The following is a 26,235-nucleotide window of genomic DNA, read 5'->3' on the forward strand; positions in this document are numbered from 1 at the left end:
GCCTCTAGGCACAACCTCAGGCAGCTTCAACCAGCTCAAGCCCAACTTGCATTGACGGTGATTAACTAGGAACGTGGTTTCTTTGCTTACAAAACCAGAAAGCAGCATTTTTGTCCTCGAATTCATACAACATGCGGGGCGGAGGCTCTCGCAGTCGCGTTGCGCAGGACTCGGGACAACTTTCTGCAAACTTTTTTTCCTGCCGTTGAGTCTCAGAAGCGAAGAGGGAGAAGGTGTTAGTGTTCCATCAAGTAGCCCTTTGACCCCTCCTCTAATAAAGCCCTCCTTAAACCCGGCTGGATTTAATCCTCAATCAAATGATTCTGGCTAGTTTGATTGCGTCTCCACACTCCCCAGGAGCAGGAAAACCACACCAGCGTCCAGCAGACCCAGCACCCCAAACACAACCAGTAACGAGCTGGGGCCTGATGGCTCCTGCGTTGGGAAACCAGTAATAGTCCAAGGTTAGTCCGAGGAAGCCGTTAACACCGGTCGTACGTAGCTTTGTTGTTAATAAGCAGTGGAAAGAAGAATCTGATTTGCAATAACATTTATTAATGATAAATGTACATATTTACAAAGAAAAATCTGAGAAAAAATACAAAACCGAAAAAGTGTTCCAAAAGAGAGCATTTTAGGTAAAAAAGAAAGTGTTTTTAGTCCCCATAAACTGATTTAACGTGACCGTGTGCCACTGTTAGGAGATCCCAAAGTGGCACAAACCAAGGCTAGTCCTTCCCTCCAGCTTCACAAATCAAGGCAGATGCCAACAGGGACACAAGAGGAACCACCACTGTCGGGTTCACCCACCAGTAAGTACAGACTAAAGAGTTTCTAAATGAATCCATAAACGCTTCTTTGGGCTAAAACCTTCCAGAAAGCATCCTACCTCAGTCTGTAGGTCAGAACAGGCACCATCGACTCATGACCAGGAAAAAAGAAAACCCACTAAACCAGTGGAATAATCCTCAGAGTGACAAGTGACCGAACCTTTCGTGAAGTGAAAGACACTTTGCCCAGAACCTTCTCGAGGAGCCCCACGGTATGGAACAGGCCAGCCCAGACTCACTCCTTCCATCTACTGCTCTCCTTTGGTGCCAAGCCGAGTAAATCCACCTCTCCTCATTATTTTGGGATAGGAGGCAAATATGGAATACCTACTTTTTAGGGTGATCGCTAGTTACTGCACAAACTGGAAGGGAGAGGAGCTGGTGTGAGCTCAACTCCGTACCCAAACCTGGGCTGCCCGGAGCCCTCAGTTCATCCTCCACTGACCCGCAGGGCAGAGCAGCACACGGCAGGAGACGCGGCCAGCACCCTCATTTACCTGTTCGCTTTTAATAACGGGAAAGAAAAAAAGTGATGTCGTTTTACAGTAACGCACACCTCTCGAGTATCACCGATGAACACCACACACAGAGCCCGATGCCCAACGCAGCCTCAGAGCCGAGTCCCAGTTTCAAGCCATCGGCTCCGGCACCGGCTGCTTCAAAACACCGACGCCTGCCTCTTCCTACAGCGCCAAAGCACAAGATGCGGCGTTTTATGTGAAGTTCAGAAGAGCTGATATCAGGATAAGAACATTCAGAAGGTGACTTTCAGGATTTCTCACGCCAGCCTGGCTGAGGGTACGTGCTGTGGACATTCCCAGTTTCCCTATGGAAGGGATAACCCAGTTCTCCATCACTGACAGGCATCACACCGGCCACGTACACACGGGGTGCGTTCATGCACCACCGCTCGGGCTCAGGGACGGTGCCGGGGCTGGCAGCCGGGGGCTGCCGGGGCTTTGCAGCAAGTTTGTTCCTGAGGAATAAAGGGAGCAAATCATAGAATCACAGAATGGTTAGAGTTGGAAGGGACCTTAAAGATCATTGAGTTCCAACCCCCCTGCCCTGGGCAGGGACACCTCCACCAGACCAGGTTGCTCAAAGCCCCATCCAGCCTGGCCTTGAACCCCTCCAGGGATGGGGCATCCACAACTTCCCTGGGCATCCTGTTCCAGCGCTTCACCACCCTCACAGGAAAGAATTTCCTCCTAATATCTAATCTAAATCTCCCCTCTTCCAGTTTAAAACCATCACCCCTTGTCCTGTCACTACACTTCCTGACAAAGAGTCCCTCTCCGGCTCTCCTGGAGGCTCCCTTCAGATATTGGAAGGCTGCTGTGAGGTCTCCCCGGAGCCTTCTCTTCTCCAGGCTGAACAACCCCAGCTCTCTCAGCCTGTCTTCATAGGGGAGGTGCTCTGTCCCTCTGATCAGCTTCGTGGCCCTCCGCTGGGCCCGTTCCAACAGGTCCATGTCCTTCCTGTGTTGAGGACACGTTGAGCACAAAGTACAGGCGCTGGTTCCTTTAGGAAAACCCTGAGACCTTTGCCCTTAACGGAACTAGAGCGGATCAACTCTCCCTGTGAAAAGCAGGCATCCCAAAATCCCGTCTTCAAGCGCCGCATCCCGCACGGACATCAAGGGAGATGGAAGAAAACCAGGAATCAACCCGACATGGAGGAGATACATCGTGTGAGGAACAAAATATATAATGTGGAGGAGAGAGACCTTACGCGGCTGCCACGGGGCACGTCTGTAACTGCCTTTGCCTTGCAAGAAAATGGGAAAAAAGCGGAGGGGAGCGGGTGGCAAAGGGGCTGGAGCACAGCGGCCACATCACAGCGGCGTCGGATGGATGAGGTTTCTGCTCCTGATAAGCTACGGGCTTTCTCTGTCAGAAGAGATCGTGCCCACCTGGATGAACACAGACAACCGGCCTCTAAACTGCCACAGAAATATAAAGCATTCCTTCAGTTTCTTTATACTCTGCGGTGATAATCGTTATACAAATCCCAAAAATGTTCCTGAGCATTCTCAGAATGTAAAGTTTTGAAGTTTTTTTTGCTGATGATAACAAGCCTGATCTCAAGATTAAAAGAAGAAAAAGCGAGAGAGAGACCGTTTTAATTAAGAAGTTAAAGAATTGAGTTGAAGTGACTGACAGAGAGCATCTCTCGTCACTCTGGGATAACACACCCTGAGCGCCGGGTTCAAATATTGCTCTGGGCAAAGATTTTTAGACGTCAGGTCCTTTGGAAGCAGTTAACAGGGGTACAGAGACCATGGCTTGGCAAATGCCACTGGAGTGGCTTCAAAGTACTCGTCGTGGGTTCAGAAAAACAACACGCAGCAACCTCAGCAGCGCTCAAAGCGGCATCACGGCAGCTAAACCGAGAATGGCTTTTGAAAGGAAGCAGGTGTGTGTTTAAGCTGCTCTTCTCCGGGAAATACGGACAGAGATAGATCCCAACAGCTCCTGTCCCTTCCCTCTCCACGCCAGGCTGGAGAGAACGAACAGTCCCTGGGTTTCACCACGTTCCTTCTGATTCTGGAAAGGAGATTCAGGCAGGGAATCCCAGCCAGAAGCATCCCCCAATCTGTTTTTTTCCATCCTGCATCTTCTGCACAGCACGTGGCACCTCAGCATCCTTCCCCACCTCCCACAACAGATTTCCTAAACTCCACACCGAGCTCACCGGTGTTTTACCTGCATCCTAAGGCGTGTTCCCGGGATGCAGCCCCGTCTGCTGCCTGTACAACAACCCACTGACTTCTACACCTCCAACGGCTGAAAGAGGAAGACTGTGTATTAAAGGCAGTGTTATTAAAAAGGGAAGAACACTCTCCGATGAAAAAATCAGCATCCTCACAAAACAAAGTCCTAAAGGCACGAACCGGTGAACTAATCAGAGCAGGTTACAAGAGTAAGCGGAAAGATTCCCGCGAGATTAAAAGGGAAGGGTTTTCACTAACGACCTAAGTTTCTGAGACAGCATTTAGAGAGCCTCGACCTGTACATTGAAAGCAAGAGAGGCAGCTGCAACGGTCCGTGGTTACACCACGGTCCTTCAGATCAGACAGCACATGCCGTATTTGCCTTATGTCTTTTTCCTGCAAGCTTATCTGCTAGCTTCCTAAATAACACCGTTCACGCAGATACGGATCTATAAAGGGCTATAGATACATGTATTTATATATATATATTCACACATTTTAATCCCTGTAATAAAGGTCTGCGCCTTTCGCTTCTGCGCTGCTGGAGCAGCTGCCCACACCGATGGCACTGGTGGCTGTTGTCAGGAGTGATCGTGGCCACACCAACCCTCCAGAGAAAGCAACAGAGAGCAGATTACTACCGAAAGGAGAAGCGTTTGGTCTCAGCCCGGTCCCGTAACGACTATGTACAGAAGAGAAACCCCTTAAACGCAAAGTCCCGCCTTCCCTCCAGCTCTCAAACCGGGTCTGCTCATCCCGGAGCCCGCGCAGCTCAGCCGGGGGTCACCGGGACCGACGGGAGCATCCTCCAGACATTGACGTTTGTAGGCGATAAACAACATGCAAGGGTTTCCTTAGAGAAGTCAAAACAACCGATGGCTTTGACACGAGAAGCGTGTCCCGGCGCGGTCAAGCCAACATGCTAACAGAGGAGATGTCCCCAAGGCGGGGGGTAAAGGGGGGGTTACACCACTCCTGTCACCTGAGCAAACATGCGGCAATTAGTTCAACGCAAATTTAAGAAAAAAAACAAAAACCCACACATCTGAAGTGCACCAAGACCACCAGACTCAGGAAAATGATTAATCTACGTTTACAATGAATTTTTCCTTGCGATGGGTTTTCCCCTGTAACACCGTGTATTTTCTTGGAAACGGGGATAGGGGTGGGAGAGGGAAGCTGCGGCGCTTTGCAAAAGGCTTCCCCCCCCGGGAAGCCACCCGGGGAATGAGGAGTTGAATGAATATATATAACCCACCCCGGGAAAATGAGGAGTTGCCCGTCCCTGTCTCTGAGTCAACGCTAACAGCAGCAGCGATAATCAACACTTTGCATTTAAACACCAATCTTAAGTTTCCTGGGACAGGAGCGGTTACGGATTAGAGTCAGCAGATCGCTGCAAAGCCTCTTTCGGGCCGACATCGAATGTTCTTCACCTCGTGAACATTTAAACCAACGAGCCCAAAAGCTGAGTTTTCAGCAATTCCTACGTGAGGGCTACGGAGGCTGAAGAAGCAAACGCCTCCTCCCACGTCTTTATACTCTCCCCATCTCCCCTCTCACAGCGATCGGGGACACGGTTTGGAGAAATTTGCGTTTTCACACTAGGACGTTTCAGAACAGCCCTGGCAATCCATGACCACTCCTGCCAGGTCCCGGCTCGCAGCTACAGGAGGACACGCAGCGGCATTAACACGGCGGTGACGGGGTGTCCCTCCCCCGGGGACAGCCAACAACGGAGATCAAAGACCAGGACAAGGAAGAGGATGCAGCAGAAGCTACGGCCAAGAAATTCAGGAGCTTTGGTCTTGAGGTTTCAACACGACCCTGTCGCCACTCAGAGAAAGAGCAGCCACCAAACAGTCAGTGCTACCACCAGGAGAAAGGACATCATAAAGGGAACACGTGGAGAAGGAAAAATGCTAGAGTACAGCTGACACTTTTTGAGTGATTTCTGCTCTTCAGGAATTGGAATAGAAACCTTTGGCAGAGTTTCTTCGCTTGCTTGGAGGGGAAAGGCTGTCTCAGTAGGTATCTCCTGCTTTTTTAGTTTGTCTTCATCCTGTACTAACAGACGTTCCTGTGTCTGCTTTCGTGGTAGAAGATCAAGAAAGACAGAGAGAGATGAACAAAAATGACAGATGGAAAGTGCCCAAAATGACACTTGGAGGTGTGCAAAGCGTTAGGACGGCCTTCCTCTCAGCGGCAAAATAACCTGTCCTGGCGAGCAGAGCCGCTGGTGGCCTGGGTCACACCAGCCTCAGAGCTACAAAATCCAGTTCCCTCTGCAGAGCTCATGGACGTCTGGGTCAGAATCACGTGTGTTTTGTCACCCGCCCTCCCAGAAAAGCACATGCTCAAAAGCTACCGAAGGGTTTCGGAATTGGAACGGTCGGGAAAAAAAAAGTTCGAGGCATTAGAAATAGAAAGGGTGCAGTACAAAACGTGGGCTGTGGGAGCTTCCTATTCTACAGCGCCCTTAAAAAACAGGGCTCGTTAAACAGCGTTGAACATCCAGACTGCGGCGCAGATACAAAAGGCTTTTTTTAAAGTTCTGACGACAGTATCAAAATTTCAATAGTTTTGAAAACTCTACTGGAACAAGTGAAAAACGGTTACGTCTTAGAAACCCCGAGGGTGGAACGGGCAGGACGGCAGCAGGAGCATCGCCAGCTCCTTCGATTTTCCCTCCGCATTTTAGCACTTTTGTTTCTGGAGTCTAAAGAATGTTAAAAAAAAAACAAAAAAACAAAAAAACCCCAGAATGAGTAAATCATCACGTGGGATCATGCAAGGGCTCTGGGGCTTTTGTTGGATACAGAAAAGATTGTGGGCGATGTCGCTGGTCGGTAACTCTCCGTCTTTTTAGTTTGCCAGACCTGGACAAACCCAGGGGGACTTAGGAGAGGAAAAACTTGGCTCTGAGCTCTCTCAGCTGCGCTAATCTCCTCTGATCGGTGCGGTATTTTGAGACCGGTTCTTTGCACACCCCTAAGTGATGAGTATTGGGGAGAAAGTAGCCGGGAGACTGGGTAGCAAAAGAAAATATAAAATGCCAAGAGTAACATGATCATTAAAACAAACAAACAAACAAACAAACAAAAAAAAAAACGGAAAGAAAGACAACATAAAAAGAACAGGGTACAGTTAAACTTTCATTAATCGCTTTTCTCTCCGAATACACGGTTATATTCTTTCATGCAGCTTTTCCAAACCAGCCATGCACCGAAATAAGCAGAATTGAAAGCTGCAAAAAGCTGCAGCAGTGCAAAAGTCCTCTCGGTGTGAGTTATGAAACTACTTCATGTAGCCAAAAGGAAAAAAAAAAAAAAAAAAAAAAATGTTATCCAGCAGCTGCTGTTGAGTTTTTTTTGCTCGGTGCCATTGCAATAGCAAAAGTCTGCTCCAGCAGCACGTATCAGACCAGCAGCTTTACCTTGAGCCCACCAACCTGTCTCTCAGAAGATAGGACAGTGACTTTCTTGACCTGGACACACAAAGCGTGTTAAGGTTCAGTTGTCTTGAAATAAAATATATTTATATGCAGAAAAGCAGCCCCTGGCAGAACTCCCTGTGGCCACTACGGCAGGGGGAAGATACCTCCACGATCAGGAGAAAGAGGATTGCTTTGCATCGTGATTTACCGCCCTTAAACACGTGCAGGTGAAGGAAAACACCCTCCCCGGGAGGTGCCTCCCAAAGATGCGTTTCTGGAAGGTCACAGCAGAACGTGTCCACCTTCACCCCTTCAGAGAGGATCAGGTTAAGAGGGAATTTCCAGAAAAGCAAATCCAGGGCTGACACCAACCCTCACGTCACTGTGGACCACCGTGGTCTTAGATGGGGGAAGGCCACAGCATCCAGTTATCGTGGACAGCAGTCCCCCAAGACCCCACAATGGGGTCCCCTTGCAAGAAATTCTTCATAATAATCAAGAATAACATTCTTGAACTGCAGTTGTGGAGCTTGAGAGTCCCTGCTCTATCCCACCCGCACATCCGGAAACCACGTGGCACTGCGGGCAGAGCTCTGCTGCCCAAACTCCTCCAGAATTTACAGCGAGACCCAGCAACCAAAGGGGAAAGTTCATCCATGTGTTAAACGGGGTTGTTCCAAGGATAACGACCAACCCTCATTAATTCATTTTGGGGGTTCTGTTTTTCTAGCGGGGGGAAAAAAAAAAAAAAGCCCTGTAATTGTCACGGCTTTTCTCTACGCTTCGAGGAGCCTGTCGTGAACTTGGTCGTTAAAACCCTTTGTCCCTGCTCCCATAACCCTCCATCCACTGCAAAGTTATTTCTGTTTATAAAGTATCTCCCTTGCAGTGGTTTGGAGACGAAGCGTGAGCTCATCTGCCCCGCTGTGGGCAGGAAGGGCAGGAGCCAGGCTGAAACCAGGAGAGAGTCTACGGCTGCCACCACCGCAGCAATTTTTCACTTGTAATGAAAAATTGCATTTATTATTTAAGAGCCTGATTACCAGGGGCTCTAACTACAGTTTTACTCACAAGCTTCAAATCCGAGGTAGGTAACACCAGCGTTAAACAGAGAAGCTGTCTGTTACCCAAAAAGAAACCAATTGCCAGGGACATCTCTGCTGCTCCAACTTGGTTTCTTTGAAAAATTACCTTTTTTTAAGGAAATTAGCAGGGAAACCGTGAATGTATGTGGCTACCAACATACAGACACTGTTCCTGCAAGGAGAAAGATTTCCATCACGTATGAACAGCCCTGCTGTAGCCACCTGAGGAGTCTTCTTGAAGCCTCCACAGCAGATCAGGACCTGCAGATCCTAATGCAAGACTAAACCCAATGAGATACTGGATTAACTGGAGAATAAAGTGACTTTTGAAAACTGATACCAGCCTAGTGCTTCTCCACTGGATTGCCTGCAATATTATCTCGGAAATAACAGTTCCCTTCAATTTAGGTGTTTGGGGGTTTTTCATAGAATAATGGAATGGTTTGGGTTGGAATGGACCTTAAAGCCCATCCAGTGCCACCCCCTGCCCTGGGCAGGGACACCTCCCACCACACCAGGTTGCCCAAAGCCCCCTCCAACCTGGCCTTGAACCCCTCCAGGGATGGGGCAGCCACAGCTTCTCTGGGCAACCTGGGCCAGGCTCTCACCACCCTCAGAGTGAAAAATTTCTTCCTGGGGCGTGTGGTTCCACATTTTGGGGAGACGAATTCCCTGGTTCCGGGAATACGCCAGTCCCCAAAACAGCCACGTGAAGGTTAAGTCTCACATCAGGAATGACAGCAACTCCAGGAAAAGCAGCACCAAAACCAGGTGAAGAATTCCTGCATTGTTTCCTACCCAAAAAAATCACATTTTTATGATACCGTGACTAAAGCATCAGTTCTCTCAGAGACCATCACACATGTTAGGAGTCAGTATTAACTATTAAAATTCAATATAACTATAAACTAAGGGGAGCTGAGGGTGATCCCCAGGTTGTGAAGCCATCCCCTGGAGCAATGCAGTGCAGCGACACCCGCGCGCCCCCGAGGTACTCACTCCATCCGCTCCCGTGGGAATCTGCCCGTTGACGTTGAGGGTTCGGAAAGGGGAGTGAGTGGACAAACGTTTGTCCCATTCACTCGGCCGAGGCTCCGGGACGGACTCCATAAAGTTCTTCTTCAACTCGCTGATGTTGGCGTGGTGCTTCTTGATTTCTTCTTGGGTCTTATCTAGATCCTATTAGTAAAAGGACAGGATAAATGAAGGGACACGGAGGTGACGCGGAGAGGGCCTAGGCTGCCGCATAGCAAAGCTGCGCTCAGCAGAGATCTTGCCGACTTCCATCAATCAACTGCGCTCACACTGCAAACACACAAAGGGAACGGCCTCTCTCCTCTTTCCTCGCGTATTAATTGGGATAAAGAGCCATCGGCAGGGAGCGGGGGCTCCTCCGGGAGCAGGACGTGCCATGGGTTCAGCTCAAGCTACGCCAAAAGAGATGGGAGCCGAGGTGTAATCTCCTGGATTTTCCCCATAAGGGATTTTATTTTTTTTAAGTTCCAAGACTCTGTTTGTTTGGATGATTTAATCTACTGCCTTTAAATTGGGTGGGTTTTCTTTCCTTTCCCTCTACTAGCCTGAATATTCACGGGTATAAATGCAATTAATGTTTAAGAAAATGTTTTCCCAATTTTGTTTATTCTCTTCATACCTGTTCTCTTTCATCCCACCAGGAATTATCTTTGGTCCCAGAATACCCCCATTGCTTTTTTCCCCCTCCCTCTCATCTCACCCCTCCAGGAAGCTACCACAGGAGGTTTTAGACTTCTGAAACGAAGATGAGATGACAGCCCTCTCAAATCCAACTCGGAATTTACTTTATGCCGGATCAAGCAAGAAACTCCTGCTAAAATACTTCGTCTGGCAAGAGCCAGAATGTCTGCTCTGTGATGCCAGTTTACAGCATAAACGCACAGACTTCAAGGCAGGTCAGCTCTCTTCAACTTGTTTAAAAATAGCTTTTCCCTCGCAAGCGAAACGGAGTTTGTTGAAAACAAAAGCTTTTGCATAAAAGAGGCTGAAGCCAAACATCTACTCTTCCGGAGAGTGCCAAAAAGCAGCAAGTCTCACCCGGCAGAAAGGGGGAAATTAAGGTCAGTAAAAGCATCGCTGGGAAATTCCACTATTTCTCTGCTTGCGGGTGGTACTCAGCCCATCCATTTTAGGAGCTGGGAGAGAAAATGCAACCCTAAAGGAGGGTTCGGTCCCCCCCGAAAACCCGCGTCCCTGCAGCTCACCCAGGACACGCCGCCCGCCCTCCGCAGGGCTACAGCCCCAAACGCCTCTTTAACAACATTTGCTCTTTTTGGCACGGTTCTGGGGGGAAAAAAATAAACACTTTTGGCATCCCTCCTGGATGAAAGCACAAGGCAAGTGCCTGCTAGTTAGGAAAAATTTTTTTTTTTTTCAAAAAAAGCATAAATAAATCTGCTGAGGACTCCAGGGTAAAGCCCTACCCGGCTGCAGGAGCCCTGAGGCTGCTCCTGGTTTAGAGAAGAGAGAAAGACCACCTTGGCCACCGACCACGGCGCAGGAGCTGGTCCTGGGAGGGTTTGCGGAGAAGCTAAAGCCACCAGGGGCTACATGGAGCCACAACGGGTCTCGGAAGCATCTGGAGGAACAAGCCCGCTCAGCGTTAACGCTTTTCCTCTGGGTTTTTGCCCTTTTTTTTTTTGGTAAGAACACGGAGCGCGGGTTATCGAGCGCGGAGCGTTAAACGGCTTCCAGTAAAATCAAGCGGCAGCTTCGGGAGTATGAGGTTCTGCTGGGAAAAACGTCTGATCTGCCAAATGCAGGGATTTAAATAAAAAAAAAAAAAGATAGGAATAAAGGGGGTGAGCTGCTGGGATCAGCCCTTTTCTAGGGGAGGGCTGGAGAACCTGCAACAGAACTGGTGGGGAGGGCAGCGGAGAGGGGAAGGGGCTGGGTGCCAGAGCCAAGTATTGCACTAACAGGAAAAAAGGGGTTCACAAGCAACGAAAAAAAAGCTCCGTTTGGGGTTTTGGGGTCGGGGAGATGGAGATGCTCCAGCTGGGCGACAGAGAGCGACAGGCAGAGTCTTCGCAGCGCCTGCGGCCGGACCCTGCCCGTCGTGCCGCAGACCCTTCGCCGGTGGCTGAAAGCTCGAAGTTGTAGCAGTCAAAAAAAAAAAAAAAAAAAAAAAAAATTAAAAAATTTAAAAGAAAAAAACAAAACAACCCAAACCAACCCACCCAAAAGCTGCAAAACTTCTAAAATCGAAATGAGGAGAAGGGCAGTTAGTACACTTCAACTTTCAAGAGGTACCAACAGGGAAACCCTACCAGCTGCTGGTGCTGCGAGTTCAAGTAGAAACACGTCACACAGGAACAGAGTATCAGAAGCCACAAAACGTCTTCCGTAACACAGTGTATTAAAAAGAATAAAATATATGATTGGCATGGTCTGTTCTGAGACCGTGCTTGGGCGAAACCAAGTGTGAAGAGCTCCCAAAGCTGTATAAACGGAAAATGTAACAGGGAATAGCCCTATGTGGAGGGATGAAACGGCTTCTCGCCCGCTCACAAGCCACCTGTGGCCACCGAGCCCCCGCGTTGGCTCCAAGGGGACCTGGGGCCGATGCAGGACGGGGACTGGGGGAGCGTTCAAGATGCTGCGAGGGAGGCAGGAGCTGGGAAGAGGATGGCAACGCCGCGAGCAACAGCCCAAAGGAGGACTCGCTCCCGTCTGAATCAACGTGGTGGCCTGAACGTCACGGAGGTGACCGTTTCACCTGCAGCTTCTCCTGAATTTTGCATTTTCATAGACTGTCTTTCTCCCCCTGGGAAAATAATTTATTTCAAGCCAGGAGAAATTTGTAAATGAGCCCCCCCCCCCCCCGCCCCGATTCATGCCGCTGCGAGCACCCAGCGGGTCCGAGAGCAGACCTGAGCTTTGCCAATCATATATTTTGGGGAAGGATGAGAGAATGAAAGTCAGAAGAGGGAGAAGGAAGGATGCCTGCACATCGTCATCTTTACTGTTACCATGCAAAAGCGTATTTTTTTTATTTAAAAAAGAAAAAAAAAAAAAAAGGTCTTTCATGCAAGAGCATGCAAAAACAAAGGCAGCAGCAGAAGAGGAAGAAAAAAGTTGAGCGCAGATGCAGAAGGTCTAGGCAAACGCAACTGAAAGAAGCTTCAAGTTCATACAAACCTCCAACATTAAATTGCTATGCCTGATATAAATGTTTTCACCATCTAGCCTCTTTGATCTTTTCTGTGAAAATGAAAGAAAAGGGGGAAACAAAACAAAAGAAAAAAAAAAAAAGAAAAAGAAAAGCACAAAAAATTAAAAAGTTGTTCTTGCGGGATCGACAAATCGGCAAATTAAAAAAGTTAACGGAAGGTTGGGAGCGCAGCGCTGGGCCAGCGTGGGGCAGGGACCCACCACCGGGCAACGGGGGCTTCTGGCTGATGGAGAATGGGGAAATGCAATGAGTCCTTTAAAGAGACAGCTCCCGGGGGCTTCCTCGGCTTTCGCCTCGGTTTGTATCGCTCGCCACAAAGAGAGAGAGAGAGTTCAGGGGTTTTTCTGGGGAAGCCTCGCACGAGGTCACGGCTCCATAGTCCTGACGGTGACGCCTCTGCCCACCCCAGCACGCGGGGCTGAACGCCCGCTCTCCCTTCCACGAGGGCTCAACGTGCAGTGACTGTGTCTTAACACCTCTCCCATCTCGGGTACGTCCCCTATTCCTCAATCGATACAAAAAAAAAAAAAAAAAAAAAAAAAAAGCATTATACTTTCTTTTTTTTTCTTTTTTTTTTTGGCATTTCCTGGAATGCACTCTCTCCATCTTGGGTTTCTAACTGAATTTGTTACGGAGAAGCGGAGATAAATTTTATAAATCAAACCAAGTGGGTTTCTCTCGACCATTCGGCATGCATAATTTTAGCAACCAGACTGTCTCCGGGACAAAAATGCTATTCATTTCAAAATCAAATATTTGATTGTTGCAGTTTAAAAAAACAACAAAAAAAAAACCCCAAAACCAAACCAACAAAAACCCCGACCCAAAGCACATGAAGAAATTGGAGCACTGTCTTTTTAAACAGGTTACGGATGCATGAATGATATGGCAAAATTTGTTTGGTGAAAGTGTAAAATGGCTAACCTTCCTCATTCTTATCAGTTCTTCCTCTTTTTCTGCAGGCTGCTGCTGTGGGGCAGTGATAAAAAACAAAAAAAAAAAACAAAAAATAAAAAGTTGTTGGTTCATTTAACTATGTTGAACCTCACTGTTTAACCTTAAAAATAATAATAAAAAAATAAAATGTGAGCAACCTAACTGAATTATTAGCACAAACCTGGGGCTGGTCACCATTCGTGGTGGGTACTGTGACCTCAATGTGCGCTTTCCTCACCTACATTTAAGAAATAAATTGGTAAAAACATTTCTTGTTAGTAGATTTGTTTCAAGAAGACCATTTCGTTTCAAAACACAGCTGCATGTAGTTGGTTTTGAAATATCGGGTGAACATGCAAAAACCAACATGCAGTTCTCCGGAAAGAGTTAATGACGCGGCAGCTCTGACAGTCTGTTAGTTAACGGCACATATACAATAATTCCTTCCATTTCAGAATTATTTGCGTTTGAAACCAGTGCTCTCCAGTGCTTCTGAAGCCCTTGCCTTAGCAATGATTCCAAATTCCATTTGCAGCTGGATCTCCCAGGGAAATCCGTACCCAAAGCAACATGCTCAAAATTAGCACAAACCTTCTCAAAAACCAGAAAATCCTTCGTTACGCACAGGTATTACGTGGGCAGAGTCAGTGAGAAGAGACCGAGCTACAAAAATCAAGCCTAAGGTCACGATTTAAGTTCTTTACTGCCCGTAAGTGGAGAGCCAAGGTTGCCTTAACGCTTTCAGGGAAGTTTTTTAGGGAAACTGGATTGCCAAATGCTCCGAAGGCAAAAGCATCGGTGGGTGTTCAAAGAAGCAATGCAGCTAAATTTAAGAAACGGGGTAAATTTGGCACGTTCAAATCCACAATTTCCTCCCACATCTACATTTAAAGCAAAAAAAAAATAAAAAAAAATAAAAAAAAATCCGGTGTTTAAGCACGTAGGAAAAAAAAAAAACCCAACCCTGTAATAAGTGAGATGGGATGAATAAAATACACGTGTTCTCTGTTTAACCAGGGCGAGCATCACGGGAACTGTGTGCCACGACACACGCTCCAAAGCTCCATCCTGAAGGTCTCTTCAGCATTTTCATTTAAAAATCACAGCTCACGCAGGCCACGGATTTATGGGTTTTTTTAAAGCAACCGTCCCTTCTTCACCTTCAGGTCCCAACCTTAATTACCAGTGACCTCCCCTGGAGGTCGTCGTACAAGACCCACCGCGTGATGTGTTAGAGCAAAAATGCGGCTCTGGTAATGCTGAGAACAGCTAAATATTCAGAATAATGTGAAAATTGTATCTCGAGGAGTACACCTCTGCTGCGAGGTTTCAGTCAGTAAGATTTACACGATATTAAGGACGCCGTAATGCGAACGGTAATTTTTCACGTTATTTTCACTCAGGAGAACAATACACACAGATCAACGTCAGCAGAGGTCTCAGACATTTGTAGCAAGCTCAAGTGATGTTTAAAAAAAATTTCATTTAAAGAAAAAAAAAAAACCCAAGGTCTCAACAGTGCTATTCACAGCTAAAGTTTTCGTCCAGTTTTTGCAGAAATGTATTAGCAGCTCTCCCAGAGAAAGCCTATCAAGGTAAAAAACATTTGCATTCAGGTGCTGGGCTGGGGAGCAGATCCCTATCACTGGTTTCATAGATTCATAGATTGGTCCAGGCCGGAAGGGACCTCCAAAGGTCATCTAGTCCCACCTCCCCGCAGTCAGCAGGGACACCCCCAACTAGACCAGGTTGCCCAGGGCCTCGTCGAGCTTCACCTTGAATATCTCAAGGGAAGGGGCCTCAACCACCTCCCTGGGCAACCTGTTCCAGTGTTCCACCACCCTCATGGTAAAGAACTTTTTCCTAATATCCAATCTAAATCTCCCCTTCTCCAACTTAAAACCATTGCCCCTTGTCCTCGTTTCACTGGAATTGCTCCTGCTGTCGTCCCTGGAAGCAGCAGAGACAGCTCAGCCACGGGTGAGCTCTAAACTTAATTACCATGAACTTGGGCGAGCTCTGAAATCAATTACCATGAACTCCTGTGCAATTCTTGCCAGCTTTTTTTACCATATATCAGTGAAGTTGCATTTAGTTTGACCGCAACCACCAAAACCATCTCCTCCTGGACCTCCTCCTCCTCCTTCCTCCCACCCGGAGGGTGAGGGCTGGCATTTCCCCGGAATCCAGAGCCGTTCCTCACTCCCTCCCCATGCCTGGGCGAGGAATAAACCCGGGAGGGGAAGGTCCTTGTTGGGGGGGGAGGTTTCTGGAGATGATGCTCCAGCCCGGCACAAGCGCAGCCTATTCCAGAGAGGTCTAACGTACCTTTGAGGCATCTGCTGGCTCCGGCTTGGCTTTCTCTGGGATTTCTTCACGTCTCACGTCAGGTTTCGCCGCTTCCTTCTCTATTTTAGAGGCAGCGACCACTTCCTTGGCGTGGGGCTTGGCTGGGACAGGCTCCGCAGCGTGGGTCTGAGCGATGGCCGGGGCAGAGGTGGGACGGGGACTCCTCTCGGGGGTTATCACGGCCACTGCTGGGGACGGGGGAGAGACAGACGGGGACAAGGTTCAGAGCAGGCAACGTTTCTAAAGCGCCGGGCAAAGCCTTTCCAAATTACAGTGCTGTCGTTTCAAAAGAAAGGGAGAAGGAGGAGGAAAAAAAGGGAAAAGAAATAAAGATGTTGAGCAAAGCAGCTTGTGCGTTTAGTAGGGGAAAGTTGAGATTATTTTCCTTAAGGTTTAAATAAAAGAAAATAAAACCCCACAACAGATGGTTTACAAAAAGCAAGCTTGCACTCTGCAGAGAAGCCACACCAGAAAGGCAAATCTGTTTTTTGACACTGTGCCATCGATTTTTGGGTCCTTCGCACACAACAGACACAGAAGTCCATTAAAAAATAGAAAAACTTGGAGCTGAGGTGAGTTCTTGACTCGTTGGCATCTCCTTGACCGAAAATGGATGGTTTCCGGGAAGGCAACAACGGGTTTTCCCCATTTCCCTGATCTTTTCAGCAATTAAAGCGAAAAAAATAATCAACAAGCACTGCTCTATAAAACTTCACAGCGACTTCCAGGTGGGTTTCAAAGCAGGCTGGGGTTGTGTGTCCCAGATGGGTATCTCCTGCTGCAGCCCGAGGCACCGCTGCGAGAAGATACCCAGCGTCTCCAGATCAGTGACAGTGCAGAAATGAATAGCATGCTGCCCAAAAATCCTCTGTGCAGAGGATGACAAGTCTCAAATACAAGCACCAGGTACACACAAAATCAACTGCCTACTCTTTTCCTTCCATTCCTCGTTTCCCAGACAATCCCCATCCCTGAAAAGTCTGACACCTGCGAAATATTCAAGCCAATGCTATGCGTTACCTATAGATGCAATGAGCTATTTGGTTCTCCTGAGGTTGGTCTTTAAAAATACACCCAGTCACCTAAAATAATTTCTCTGACGTGGTTTCATCTTCCTAAAGTCACATTTTAGGCAGCAAAGGTCAGACTGTGTAACCTACCCCAGCCGACACCACGGTACCAGTCTCCATCCAGCTCGACAAAGACACTGGAAAATTTGGCGTTAAAGAAGAAATTGTAATTTTAAGTAACTCCTTAGGAAGAATCTTTTCATTAACTCATCTGTGTGTATAAAACATGCACAGAATAAAGTGGCCCTGTGGCCGAGAACATACAAAAAGAACCTTGAGGTGATTCTGCCACTTTGCTCTGCTCTGGTGAGACCTCACCTGGAGCACTGTGTGCAGGTCTGGAGCCCTCAATATAGAAAGAACATGGACCTGATGGAGCGGGTCCAGAGGAGGGCCACCAAAATGATCAGGGGGCTGGAGCACCTCTGCTACGAGGACAGGCTGAGGGAGCTGGGGTTGTTCAGCCTGGAGAAGAGGAGGCTCCAGGGAGACCTCATAGCGGCCTCCCAGTACCTGAGGGGGGGCTACAGGAAGGCTGGGGAGGGTCTGTTTCCAAAGGCCGGCAGTGACAGGACGAGGGGCAATGGCTTTAAGTTGGAGAAGGGGAGATTTAGATTGGATACTAGGAAAAAGTTCTTTACCATGAGGGTGGTGGAACACTGGAACGGGTTGCCCACGGAGGTGGTTGAGGCCCCTTCCCTTGAGATATTCAAGGTGAAGCTCGACGAGGCCCTGGGCAACCTGGTCTAGTTGGGGGTGTCCCTGCTGACTGCGGGGAGGTGGGACTAGATGACCTTTGGAGGTCCCTTCCGGCCTGGACCAATCTATGAATCTATGAACCTGATTTTTCAGAGACTGAAATCACACTTTTAAGACAAACTCCTAGAGACCACGTCTTGCTGAAAATCCACCCTAAAACCCCAAACCACCACCGTCATCTCTGTTATCTGCCCCCCTCTCCGGCCCGGCAGTTCATTTCTGTGAGCCAGGCATGGTGTTATCCTCTGGGAAGGACACCCCGGTGCCGCGTCCCGGTGTCATTTATGCCACGGAAGCGGTGACAGCCGCCGGGGAGGTCGTACGGAGGGACGGTGTGACGGCAGGGACAGTCGGGATGAGGAGGATGCCGGGTGCGCAAAGCCATCGTGGTGGTACCTGACTCCTTCGGGACCGGCTCAAGGTCTCTCATCACCACCATTTTTTCTTCCTCCTCCTCTTCCTCCTCCTCTTCCTCCTCCTCTTCAACTGGGCTTATTTCAACATTGCCAAGAGCACGTTTGGCTAAAAAAGTTATGGATGTGTTAAAATGCCACCTCGAAGATGAAGCAGCAAAGGAAATTCTGCCATCAGTAAACCTGCACCGGCCACTTTCCTCCTTCAGAGCATCAGGACATGCAGGAAAAATAACAACAGACCCCAAGCTTCTCCTTTGCCATTCAAGGACGAGGTCTGCACTGTTCACAACTGCTTCATTTTAGTTACATTTTCTTGACCTTTGGCTATTTTAACATACATTTTAAACACAGTAAAAAGCACTGCTCCAAAAGATGAGATTTAAAATACCAATTGCCATCACCCCAGCCGAGAAAACATCCCTACTGGGACCAAAAGTGTCAAGAGGAGGAAAAAGTGCAGGACGTGGATGAGAAGGGGCAGCGGCAGAGGAAGCCCCTGGACGTGCTGGGGTCTGGCACTGGCTGATGCCTCGCCCCATGGAGCATCCTCGAGTCTATCCTCAAGCTGGGTTAAGAGTTGTTCATAATAATCAAGAAAATAGGTGAAGTTCCCAGTTTGCTCCCTCCCTGGCTTCAGTCTCCTCTGTCTGTAATGACTAACCCACTCTGCTTTTAATTACGATGAGGGTGGACCTGTGTGCAGCAGCGAAGTCTCTGTGAAACCCCTCCCCAAGCAGGGCAGAAGCAGGTTCTAGCCAAGAAACAAAGCAGAGTGTAGGTCACCTCCAGCAGTCCCGGAGCACACAACCCGATTTTCAGGCACCGCACGTTCCTAAAGCTCAGGGGAAAGAATTTTCCAAGAAGGGACAGTAACAGAAGGGGGTTAGGAGGCCACCGCACACCGGTTTCGACACGCAGGCACACAGCCAAGCCCCGGCACGGCACCTCCTCCTCTCACCCAGAGGCACAGCCCAATAAAGCAGCGCTGGCGTAGGACAGCACACACTCTGCAAAGCCGGGTGTGATTTTAACGGCAAGGAACACCACCGCAAACGATACACCCTCTGTCCTACAGCCACTGCATCACTTCAACCCAGCGGGTGACAGCCCGGGCGGCCGCCGGAGCCGCACCGATGCCCAACGTCACCGCGGCTGTACCTGACCGCGTCCGCAGCGGCTCCGGTAACTTTGGCTCAGCAACAGGAACCTTAACCACCTCTACCTTCTCCTCCTCCTCCTCTTCCTCTGCAATGGGTTTCATTTGAAAAGTTTCAAGAGCGTGTTTGGCTAGAAAGAGGTTTGTATGTGTTAATAGAGCGGTTGGAGAATGGTGCGGACACACGATGGTCACAGCAGCAGAAGGGAGAGCGAGAGGAGATCCCTCTCCGAGGCAGCAGCTGAGAACAGCAAGGAGGCTTTTAAACCATAGAATCATAGAATGGTTGGGGTTGGAAGGGACCTTAAAGCCCATCTCATTTCACCCCCCTGCCCTGGGCAGGGACACCTCCCACCAGACCAGGTCCCTCCAAGCCCCCTCCAACCTGGCCTTGAACCCCTCCAGGGATGGGGCAGCCACAGCTTCTCGGGGCAACCTGGGCCAGGCTCTCACCACCCTCACAGCAAACAATTTCTTCCCCACATCTCATCTCCATCTCCCCTCCTATGGCTTCCCTCGCTGACCAAGATTCCCGCCCCATTAAACCAGGCAGCTTCATAGTAATTTTTCACTGCACAGTTGCATCTCAGTCTTTCTAGAGCTGCCAGGCCCAACGGTGTATTGGCTGAGAGGGGAAAAGAACACCATGAGTAAGGTTTGAGGGCTTCTCGCCCTGGCAGGGACACGTGGGGACACACGAAGGGCTCTCCAGTGCCGCACTAGGACGGGCTGTGCCTGCAAAGCCTGGGGAGAAGCAGGTGCTGGCTGGTAAAATCAGGAAAAACACCCCCAGGCTCCTCTAGATGAAAACCTATATAAAAATTAGCAGCTTTAATTAAACGTACTCAAGTGACCAACTTCAAATCTAAGAACCACGAACATACACCCCATCTATCCCGGTGCCTTAAATGTTACTTCTTCACCTTCTGCTTTTCCAGCATCAGGCGTTCCCCGCCAGGCGACGCCGACCAGCGAGAATTCAAGGCAAGAGAGTGGTGGGAAGAGAGTCTGTCACATCATTACTTTATGAAAGCCTGGTCGAGATTTCGTACCAGAAACCCAACGATGTCAAAAGAAGGCTGTAAAAACCCAATAATCAGGGTGGAAGAAGGGAAGTGGGGCAGTACCCAATGCATTTGCATACGAATTATCTCCAGCCCCAATGCACCGCAGGGATTCGCTATTTAAGCGACAAAGACTGCAAATATTTGACAACACCTCTGCTGTGATATGCTTATTAGTATTCAAATATGCTCTTGTACCTACACACCTCTTAAGGGCATTAATATTTATTAATAGTACCTATCCTAAGAGAAATACAAGCTCCATGTAGCAAATTGGGGGGCATTTCTCAAACCACCAAAAAAAACCCCAGAAAAGGCTTAAAAAATGGCAAGCGGGTCCCAGGATGAAGAATTTCAGGAGCTTTACAAGAAGTTTGAAGACCAAACTTTGAAGTTTTCTGAACCACGTTTACAAAACCACCCCAATTTAATAAGGTGGTTTAACAAGGCTCAAGTGCCAGCACATCCTCAACTTTTCCCCCCCTCCCCGCCAGAATTACAGGCTAACGAGGTGCAAGGTGGAAATTTAACGAGTCTCCCCGAGCCAGGGCTCTGCCGGGCTGTCTGTTCGCTGACTGCCAAACTCTTCTTGCAAAGAAACGAAAAAAAAACCCAAGAAAGCCGTCAAGATTTGGTGAAACTTGGGAGTTTGTCAAGGAACAAGCACGTAAAGGAGAGGAAAGGCTGCAGAGAGTCGTAGCCACCACCACAGCTATACCTGGCTTCTCTCGGATCTGATCCACGGGTTTTGGTTCGGGAACCTCAACCACCACCACCTCCTCCTGCTTCTCTTCCTCTACGGCTCTGAACTCAACTTTTTGAGTCGCACGTTTAGCTGAGGAAACGGGGCACATGTTAACGGCTGCCCACACAGCAGATGGAAAAAGGCTGCAGACTTCAGCGGGGACAGAAGCGTTACGTTCAGGGGCTGCTCTTTTCCAAGCTCTGACATTTGGGAGCGGGATCGAAATGGGGATTTCTCTACTCATCTGGGCTCGTAACGGTCTACGGGGCACGGCCAAGGGCTGATCCCCTCACCTCTGAGCATCGTGCCTGCGTAACCTCGCACACAAGCAGGTATTTTGCTTTGCGGAGCTCAAACTGAGCAGCCCAGCCCTTTCCCTCCCGGCTCTGAGCCATGAAGCTCAGGCTCAGGGTGGCGCTGAGCCCCATAAACCCATGCCAGGAGCAGGGGCAGCCTGGCTGCTGCTGACCACGGGCTGCTGGGACAGCCATGCTCCCTCCCGGGTTGCAGAATGATCTCGGGGCTCAAAGCAATGCTGTTCCCGCTCTATCAGGTGCCCTCAGTGCAAAGGGATGCTCCCCTCGGTGCAAAGGGATGCTCCCCTCAGCCCTAGATCCTCTCAATGCAACGGGATGCTCCCCTCAGCCCTGGATCCTCTCAGTGCAAAGGGATGCTCCCCTCGGCCCTGGATCCTCTCGGTGCAAAGGGATGCTCCCCTCGGCCCTGGATCCTAATTTTACAAGCACCAGATCAAGGGGAGCAAACTCAGCTACTGCCCTTCCATGCCTCACCTCCTCTCGCCTGCTGCTACCCAGATATTTTTGAAAATGTCAGGAATGAGCCCTCCGGATCAATACGCCACAAACTTCAACATTAGCATCGTTTTAACAGACGCTGAAACGGTTTCAAACAAGTTGTGGCAAAAAAAATCTCTCCCTCCAGGGAAACTATGTAATTTAGGAAGCTAAAAGAACTTTAAGAAGTTTTGTTAAACAAAACAAATCCCAGAATAGCTGAATTCCCCATTTGTTAACAGGAAAATGTGTTGAGATTGAAAGAGGAAGTATCTTTACAACCAGAACTTTGCCGTAGGCCTTCAGCACCCACCTACATCCTTCTCATCAGGCAGTTCCCCCTAGTGCTACCATCGGACTGCATTTTATAGCCAGGTCTTGTATTAAAGTGAGAAGTTATGCTTTTTTTTGGGAGGAGAGTGGAATTTAGGTGGTATTAAGGAGTGTTTCGGCACCCTGCTGAACCCAGCCACGGAGAGAGGAGAGGCAGCAGACACTCACCTCCGTCGAGGCTCCTGGAAGCCCGTTTGCTCGCCGTCCGCTCGAACTGGGGAGCGGGTCGGTCGATCAGGGCACTCGCCTGCCTGGTCTGCGCCTGCGTCCGGCCGCTGTAGCGGAACTTGGAGCCCAGGGCCAGGAACCTGCTCTTCGGGATGGCCTCGGTGGAAGTCAGCCTGAAAACCACACGCACCATTTAAAAACCCACACCTCCAGATCCAGGAAGTGGCAGGTAAAGAGAAATTAAAATACAAATTAAAGAAGTCTCCTGCATACACTTAGAATCATAGAATCATCCAGGTTGGAAGAGACCCTTGGGATCATCGAGTCCAACCATCTACCCTACACTACAAAGTTCTCCCCTATATCATATCCCCCAACACCACATCTAAACGGTTCTTAAACACATCCAGGGATGGTGACTCAACCCCCTCCCTGGGCAGCCTGTTCCAATGCCCGACCACTCTTTCCGTGAAAAATTCTTTCCTAATGTTCAGTCTAAACCTACCCTGCTGGAGCTTGAAGCCGTTCCCTCTCGTTCTGTCATTAATTACCTGTGAGAAGAGACCAGCACCAACCTCTCTACAGTGTCCTTTCAAGTAGTTGTAGAGAGTGATGAGGTCTCCCCTCAGCCTCCTCTTCCTCACACTAAACAGTCCCAGCTCCTTCAACGGCTCTTCATAGGATTTATTCTCCAGGCCCTTCACCAGCTCCGTTGCCCTCCTCTGCACCCGCTCCAGCACCTCGATATCTCTCTTGGATTGAGGTGCCCAAAACTGGACACGATACTCCAGGTGTGGCCTCACCAGTGCTGAGTACAGGGGCACAATCACCTCCCTGCTTCTGCTGGTCACGCTATTTCTAACACAAGCCAGGATGCCGTTGGCTTTCTTGGCCACCTGGGCACACTGCCGGCTCATGTTCAGCCGCTTGTCAATTAGAACCCCACTTGATTAACAAAACGACACGCGCTAACAATAAGGCTCACATCTACAAAAGCCAGAAGACCTCGGTCTTAGGTATCTTATGAAGTGGAAGCTGCCTAGAAATATATTACAATATAAACACTTAACGTCTCTGCAACCATTTCACTCCAATTCCTGTGAAACCCTAAGGAGCCCCGAAGGAGCGCTCATTTTCAGCAGCTAATCGAACACATTAGTCATTCGAGGCAAGCCCACCGCTTAGAAAACCCACCTGAAAAACGTGTGATGTTCAACACATACTTTCCACAGCTTCTTCGCCGCCCGGTAACTCGGTAGCTTGAAGCCAATTGTACTTTCATACTGTTCTTGCTGCGGAAAATATAGGTTATTTAGGTATGGCAAGAAACAGATGTGGCAGGAGTCCAGTTCCCAGCCCATCGACCTGTTCTGCTGCAGCGCAAACTGCTGGCGTAGCCCAAGAGCAACCGAACCCCCTTTGTGATGTGCAGGAGGGGCTTGGGTCCAAGAACTTGGTCCACAACTCCCGCGCATCGCTCAGGACACACCAGGATTTGCGTTGTGCGGCCATTCAGACTCATTTACCCCCCCATCATGATGCCCAGCTGCGGGATGGGGTCAAAAATTGCCTCCCCTGCAAGGCTGGGTCACGGCAGCTGAAGAGGAGGAGGAGGAAGAAGAGGAGGAAAGTGGCAGATACCCATCGTAGCCTCTCTCCCCACCGTATTTCCAGCGACCAGGGCTGCTCCGGGGATCTCCCCGTTCACGAAAGGCAGCGTCAGGGCAGCCCCCGCCCCGGCCTGCTGCAATCTAAGTCAAAAGGTATGTGGCTGTATTTTTTAAATTTTTTTTTTTTTTAAAAAAAAAAAAAAGGAAAGCGAGACAAAGAGCCTTCGTCTTGGCCAGTTTCTGAAAAAGGAGTTAGTCCTCTCCCAGTTTCAACTGCGAATTTCCCACCGGTTTCCCCTGGCTGCTGGGAATACCAGGCAGTGCCAGGAGGTGGTGCTGGATGACACGTTGTTTAAATCCTCTGTCACCTGCTGGTTTATAGCTCCGGCGAGGACAGGGGGCTCTGCCTCAAGGGAACACACCGAGCCAAGATCAGAAACCCTATAGACTATAAAACACTCCTTCAGAGAAAAGCTCGCTCCCTCTCCCCACGTTGTTTTAGCGAAGCAAACACCTTGGTGATAATCAGAAGGCAATTAAAGACACGAAGAACGTACCTCCCCCGGCCGAATCTTGATAAAGAAGCTGCTGCGTTTGTAGGAAATCTTCAGGACTTTGGGCCAAGGGAAGCGGTTGATTCTCAGTTTATCTTTGTAAACAAGAAGGCCACTGGAACAGACTCCCAGAGTGATATCCACTCCTTCCAAGTCCTGGGAAAGCAGATGAGGATTTAAGCAGTGTCAGGGGGTTTCAGGTCAATGTCTGCCTTCCAAATCACCCCCCGTGTGGGTCTTCCCCCAGATTCATGTCCCCACCACCCAGACTTCAGCTTCCACCTCTCTACGCAGCCAGGGCCAGGATTGCTTTTCCTCCACGTTTCTCCTTACAACCTCCTCCCTTCTGCTGCTCTCTCCTGCGATGCCGTTTGCTCCAAGGGCTGGTCCGAAGTCTACCCTACCTTTCCCTGAGCGGAAAGTCTCACCTTGCAGGGTCAGAGCCTTCTATTCTAAGTTCCTCAGAGCAAGGACTTGTCTACATCAGGTAAAGCTGCCTGTAATATGTAAATACTAAGCAATGGGGACGAATCACTTCTCTTGCAAGAATGCTGGAGGCGTTTCTGTTATGTGTCTCTTTCTGTACCAGGTGACTTCCTACATCTTTCAAAAGGAGCCTCCTCAAATGGGTAAGCTTTGCTCCTACAAGGGAAGGACAATCACATCACAGAACCCACAGGCAGGTGCACACACACACGCTGATGCTCACCTTGGCTTGATGAAGGTCGACTCCGTACATGGACAGCTTTTTTGCATTCTCAAGAAATTCCAGGTCCGCTTGGGCTGGAGTCATGGATCTGGGGAAAGAGAGAAAGGATTCGGTATTCCCCTAATTGCTGCTTTTACAGAATCACAGAATCTTCATGGTTGGAAGGGACCTCTGAGATCACCGAGTCCAACCACACACACAAAAGCCCTCCCCAATCTCGGGCACTAGAGCATGCCCTGAAGTGCCACGTCTACACGTTTGTTAACTACCTCCAGGGATGGCGACTCCACCACCTCCCTGGGGCAGGCTGTTCCAGTGCCTGACCACTCTCTCAGTGAAGTAATTCTTCCTAATATCTAATGTAAACCTCCCCTGCCGCAACTTCAGACCATTCCCTCTGGTCCTGTCATTATTCCCTTGGGAGAAGAGGCCAACACCCTCCTCTCTACACCCTCCTTTCAGGGAGCTGTAGAGGGCAATGAGGTCTCCTCTCAGCCTCCTCTTCTAGGAGGGCACAGATCAGTCTTCACAAAAACATTTACTGGTTAGATTTTCTTTTGCTTTCGATACAAATTCGTGCCCGGATGATGGATATTATTAAATGCCCCTGAATGCAGAAATTTGCGCTTTGAGACACCCTGATAAAACGGATGCACCTCGTTGCCGTGCAGGGAGGGAGGGCAGTAAAGGGTAGAAAACCTGATTCCGCGGAGGAAACGCAGGTTCAGCTGAAGGCAGAGGGTGACAGGTACTGTCCCCCGCAACACTCCTCCCCTCCCCGGGCTCCCCCCAAACCCAGCTATTGTTCTCCAGAGCAAAGGCGAGGACAGCTGAGACCCCTCGGCAGCGATTCCTGCTGGGGCCGAGCAGATGAATGAGAGGTTTTCTGGGAACAGATGGCACCCGGTCTGCAGGGGGGGGGCAACGCAACACCGCTCCGCTTAACAGAAACATCCCCATAATGGAGGCTATTATCAGCGTTATTGAAGTGCCCTTGTTAATAAGTTTCTGGTGTAAGGGGTACGTCCAACAGCTCTGCCGGGGGAGCATTTTGCTGCGTACATCTCATTCTGTCCCCCGCTTTGATGTCTTCCTTACTGAGCGCTCGCATACATCTTGTGTGAGATGTAAATAAAGGGTTTCGGGGTGGGAGAGAGGGCAGACAAAGACCAGGGGGACCTTCGAGCCCCTTCCAGTCCCTCAAGGGGCTCCAGGAAAGCTGGGGAGGGACTCTGGATCAGGGAGGGGAGCCATAGGAGGAGGGGGAAGGGTTTGACACTGAAAGAGGGGAGATGGAG

At 49.4% G+C, this 26,235-nt stretch overlaps 1 protein-coding gene across 9 annotated transcripts in view; it reads right to left on the minus strand.

Annotated features, from left to right (window-relative positions):
• The window catches only part of EPB41 (erythrocyte membrane protein band 4.1), a 55,258-nt gene that overhangs the window by 14,161 nt on the left and 14,862 nt on the right, over positions 1-26,235 (minus strand). Inside the window, exons 7-17 of one of the 9 annotated variants that reach the window (XM_074161853.1) lie at positions 24,938-25,025; positions 24,232-24,384; positions 23,259-23,356; positions 22,065-22,237; positions 15,539-15,747; positions 13,392-13,448; positions 13,199-13,240; positions 12,241-12,303; positions 9,064-9,243; positions 6,980-7,030; positions 5,381-5,629 (exon numbers count right to left, since the gene is read on the minus strand). In XM_074161853.1, the coding sequence (XP_074017954.1) occupies positions 5,381-5,629; positions 6,980-7,030; positions 9,064-9,243; positions 12,241-12,303; positions 13,199-13,240; positions 13,392-13,448; positions 15,539-15,747; positions 22,065-22,237; positions 23,259-23,356; positions 24,232-24,384; positions 24,938-25,025 (1,363 nt within the window). Of the gene's footprint in view, positions 1-5,380; positions 5,630-6,442; positions 6,572-6,979; positions 7,031-9,063; positions 9,244-12,240; positions 12,304-13,198; positions 13,241-13,391; positions 13,449-15,538; positions 15,748-20,742; positions 20,860-22,064; positions 22,238-23,258; positions 23,357-24,231; positions 24,385-24,937; positions 25,026-26,235 lie in introns of those variants that run through there. The other 8 variants (XM_074161858.1, XM_074161856.1, XM_074161857.1 and 5 more) reach the window with 8 other exon arrangements.

This window comes from Numenius arquata, chromosome 21 (genome assembly GCF_964106895.1).
Source record: "Numenius arquata chromosome 21, bNumArq3.hap1.1, whole genome shotgun sequence".
Taxonomy (NCBI): Eukaryota; Metazoa; Chordata; class Aves; order Charadriiformes; family Scolopacidae; genus Numenius; species Numenius arquata.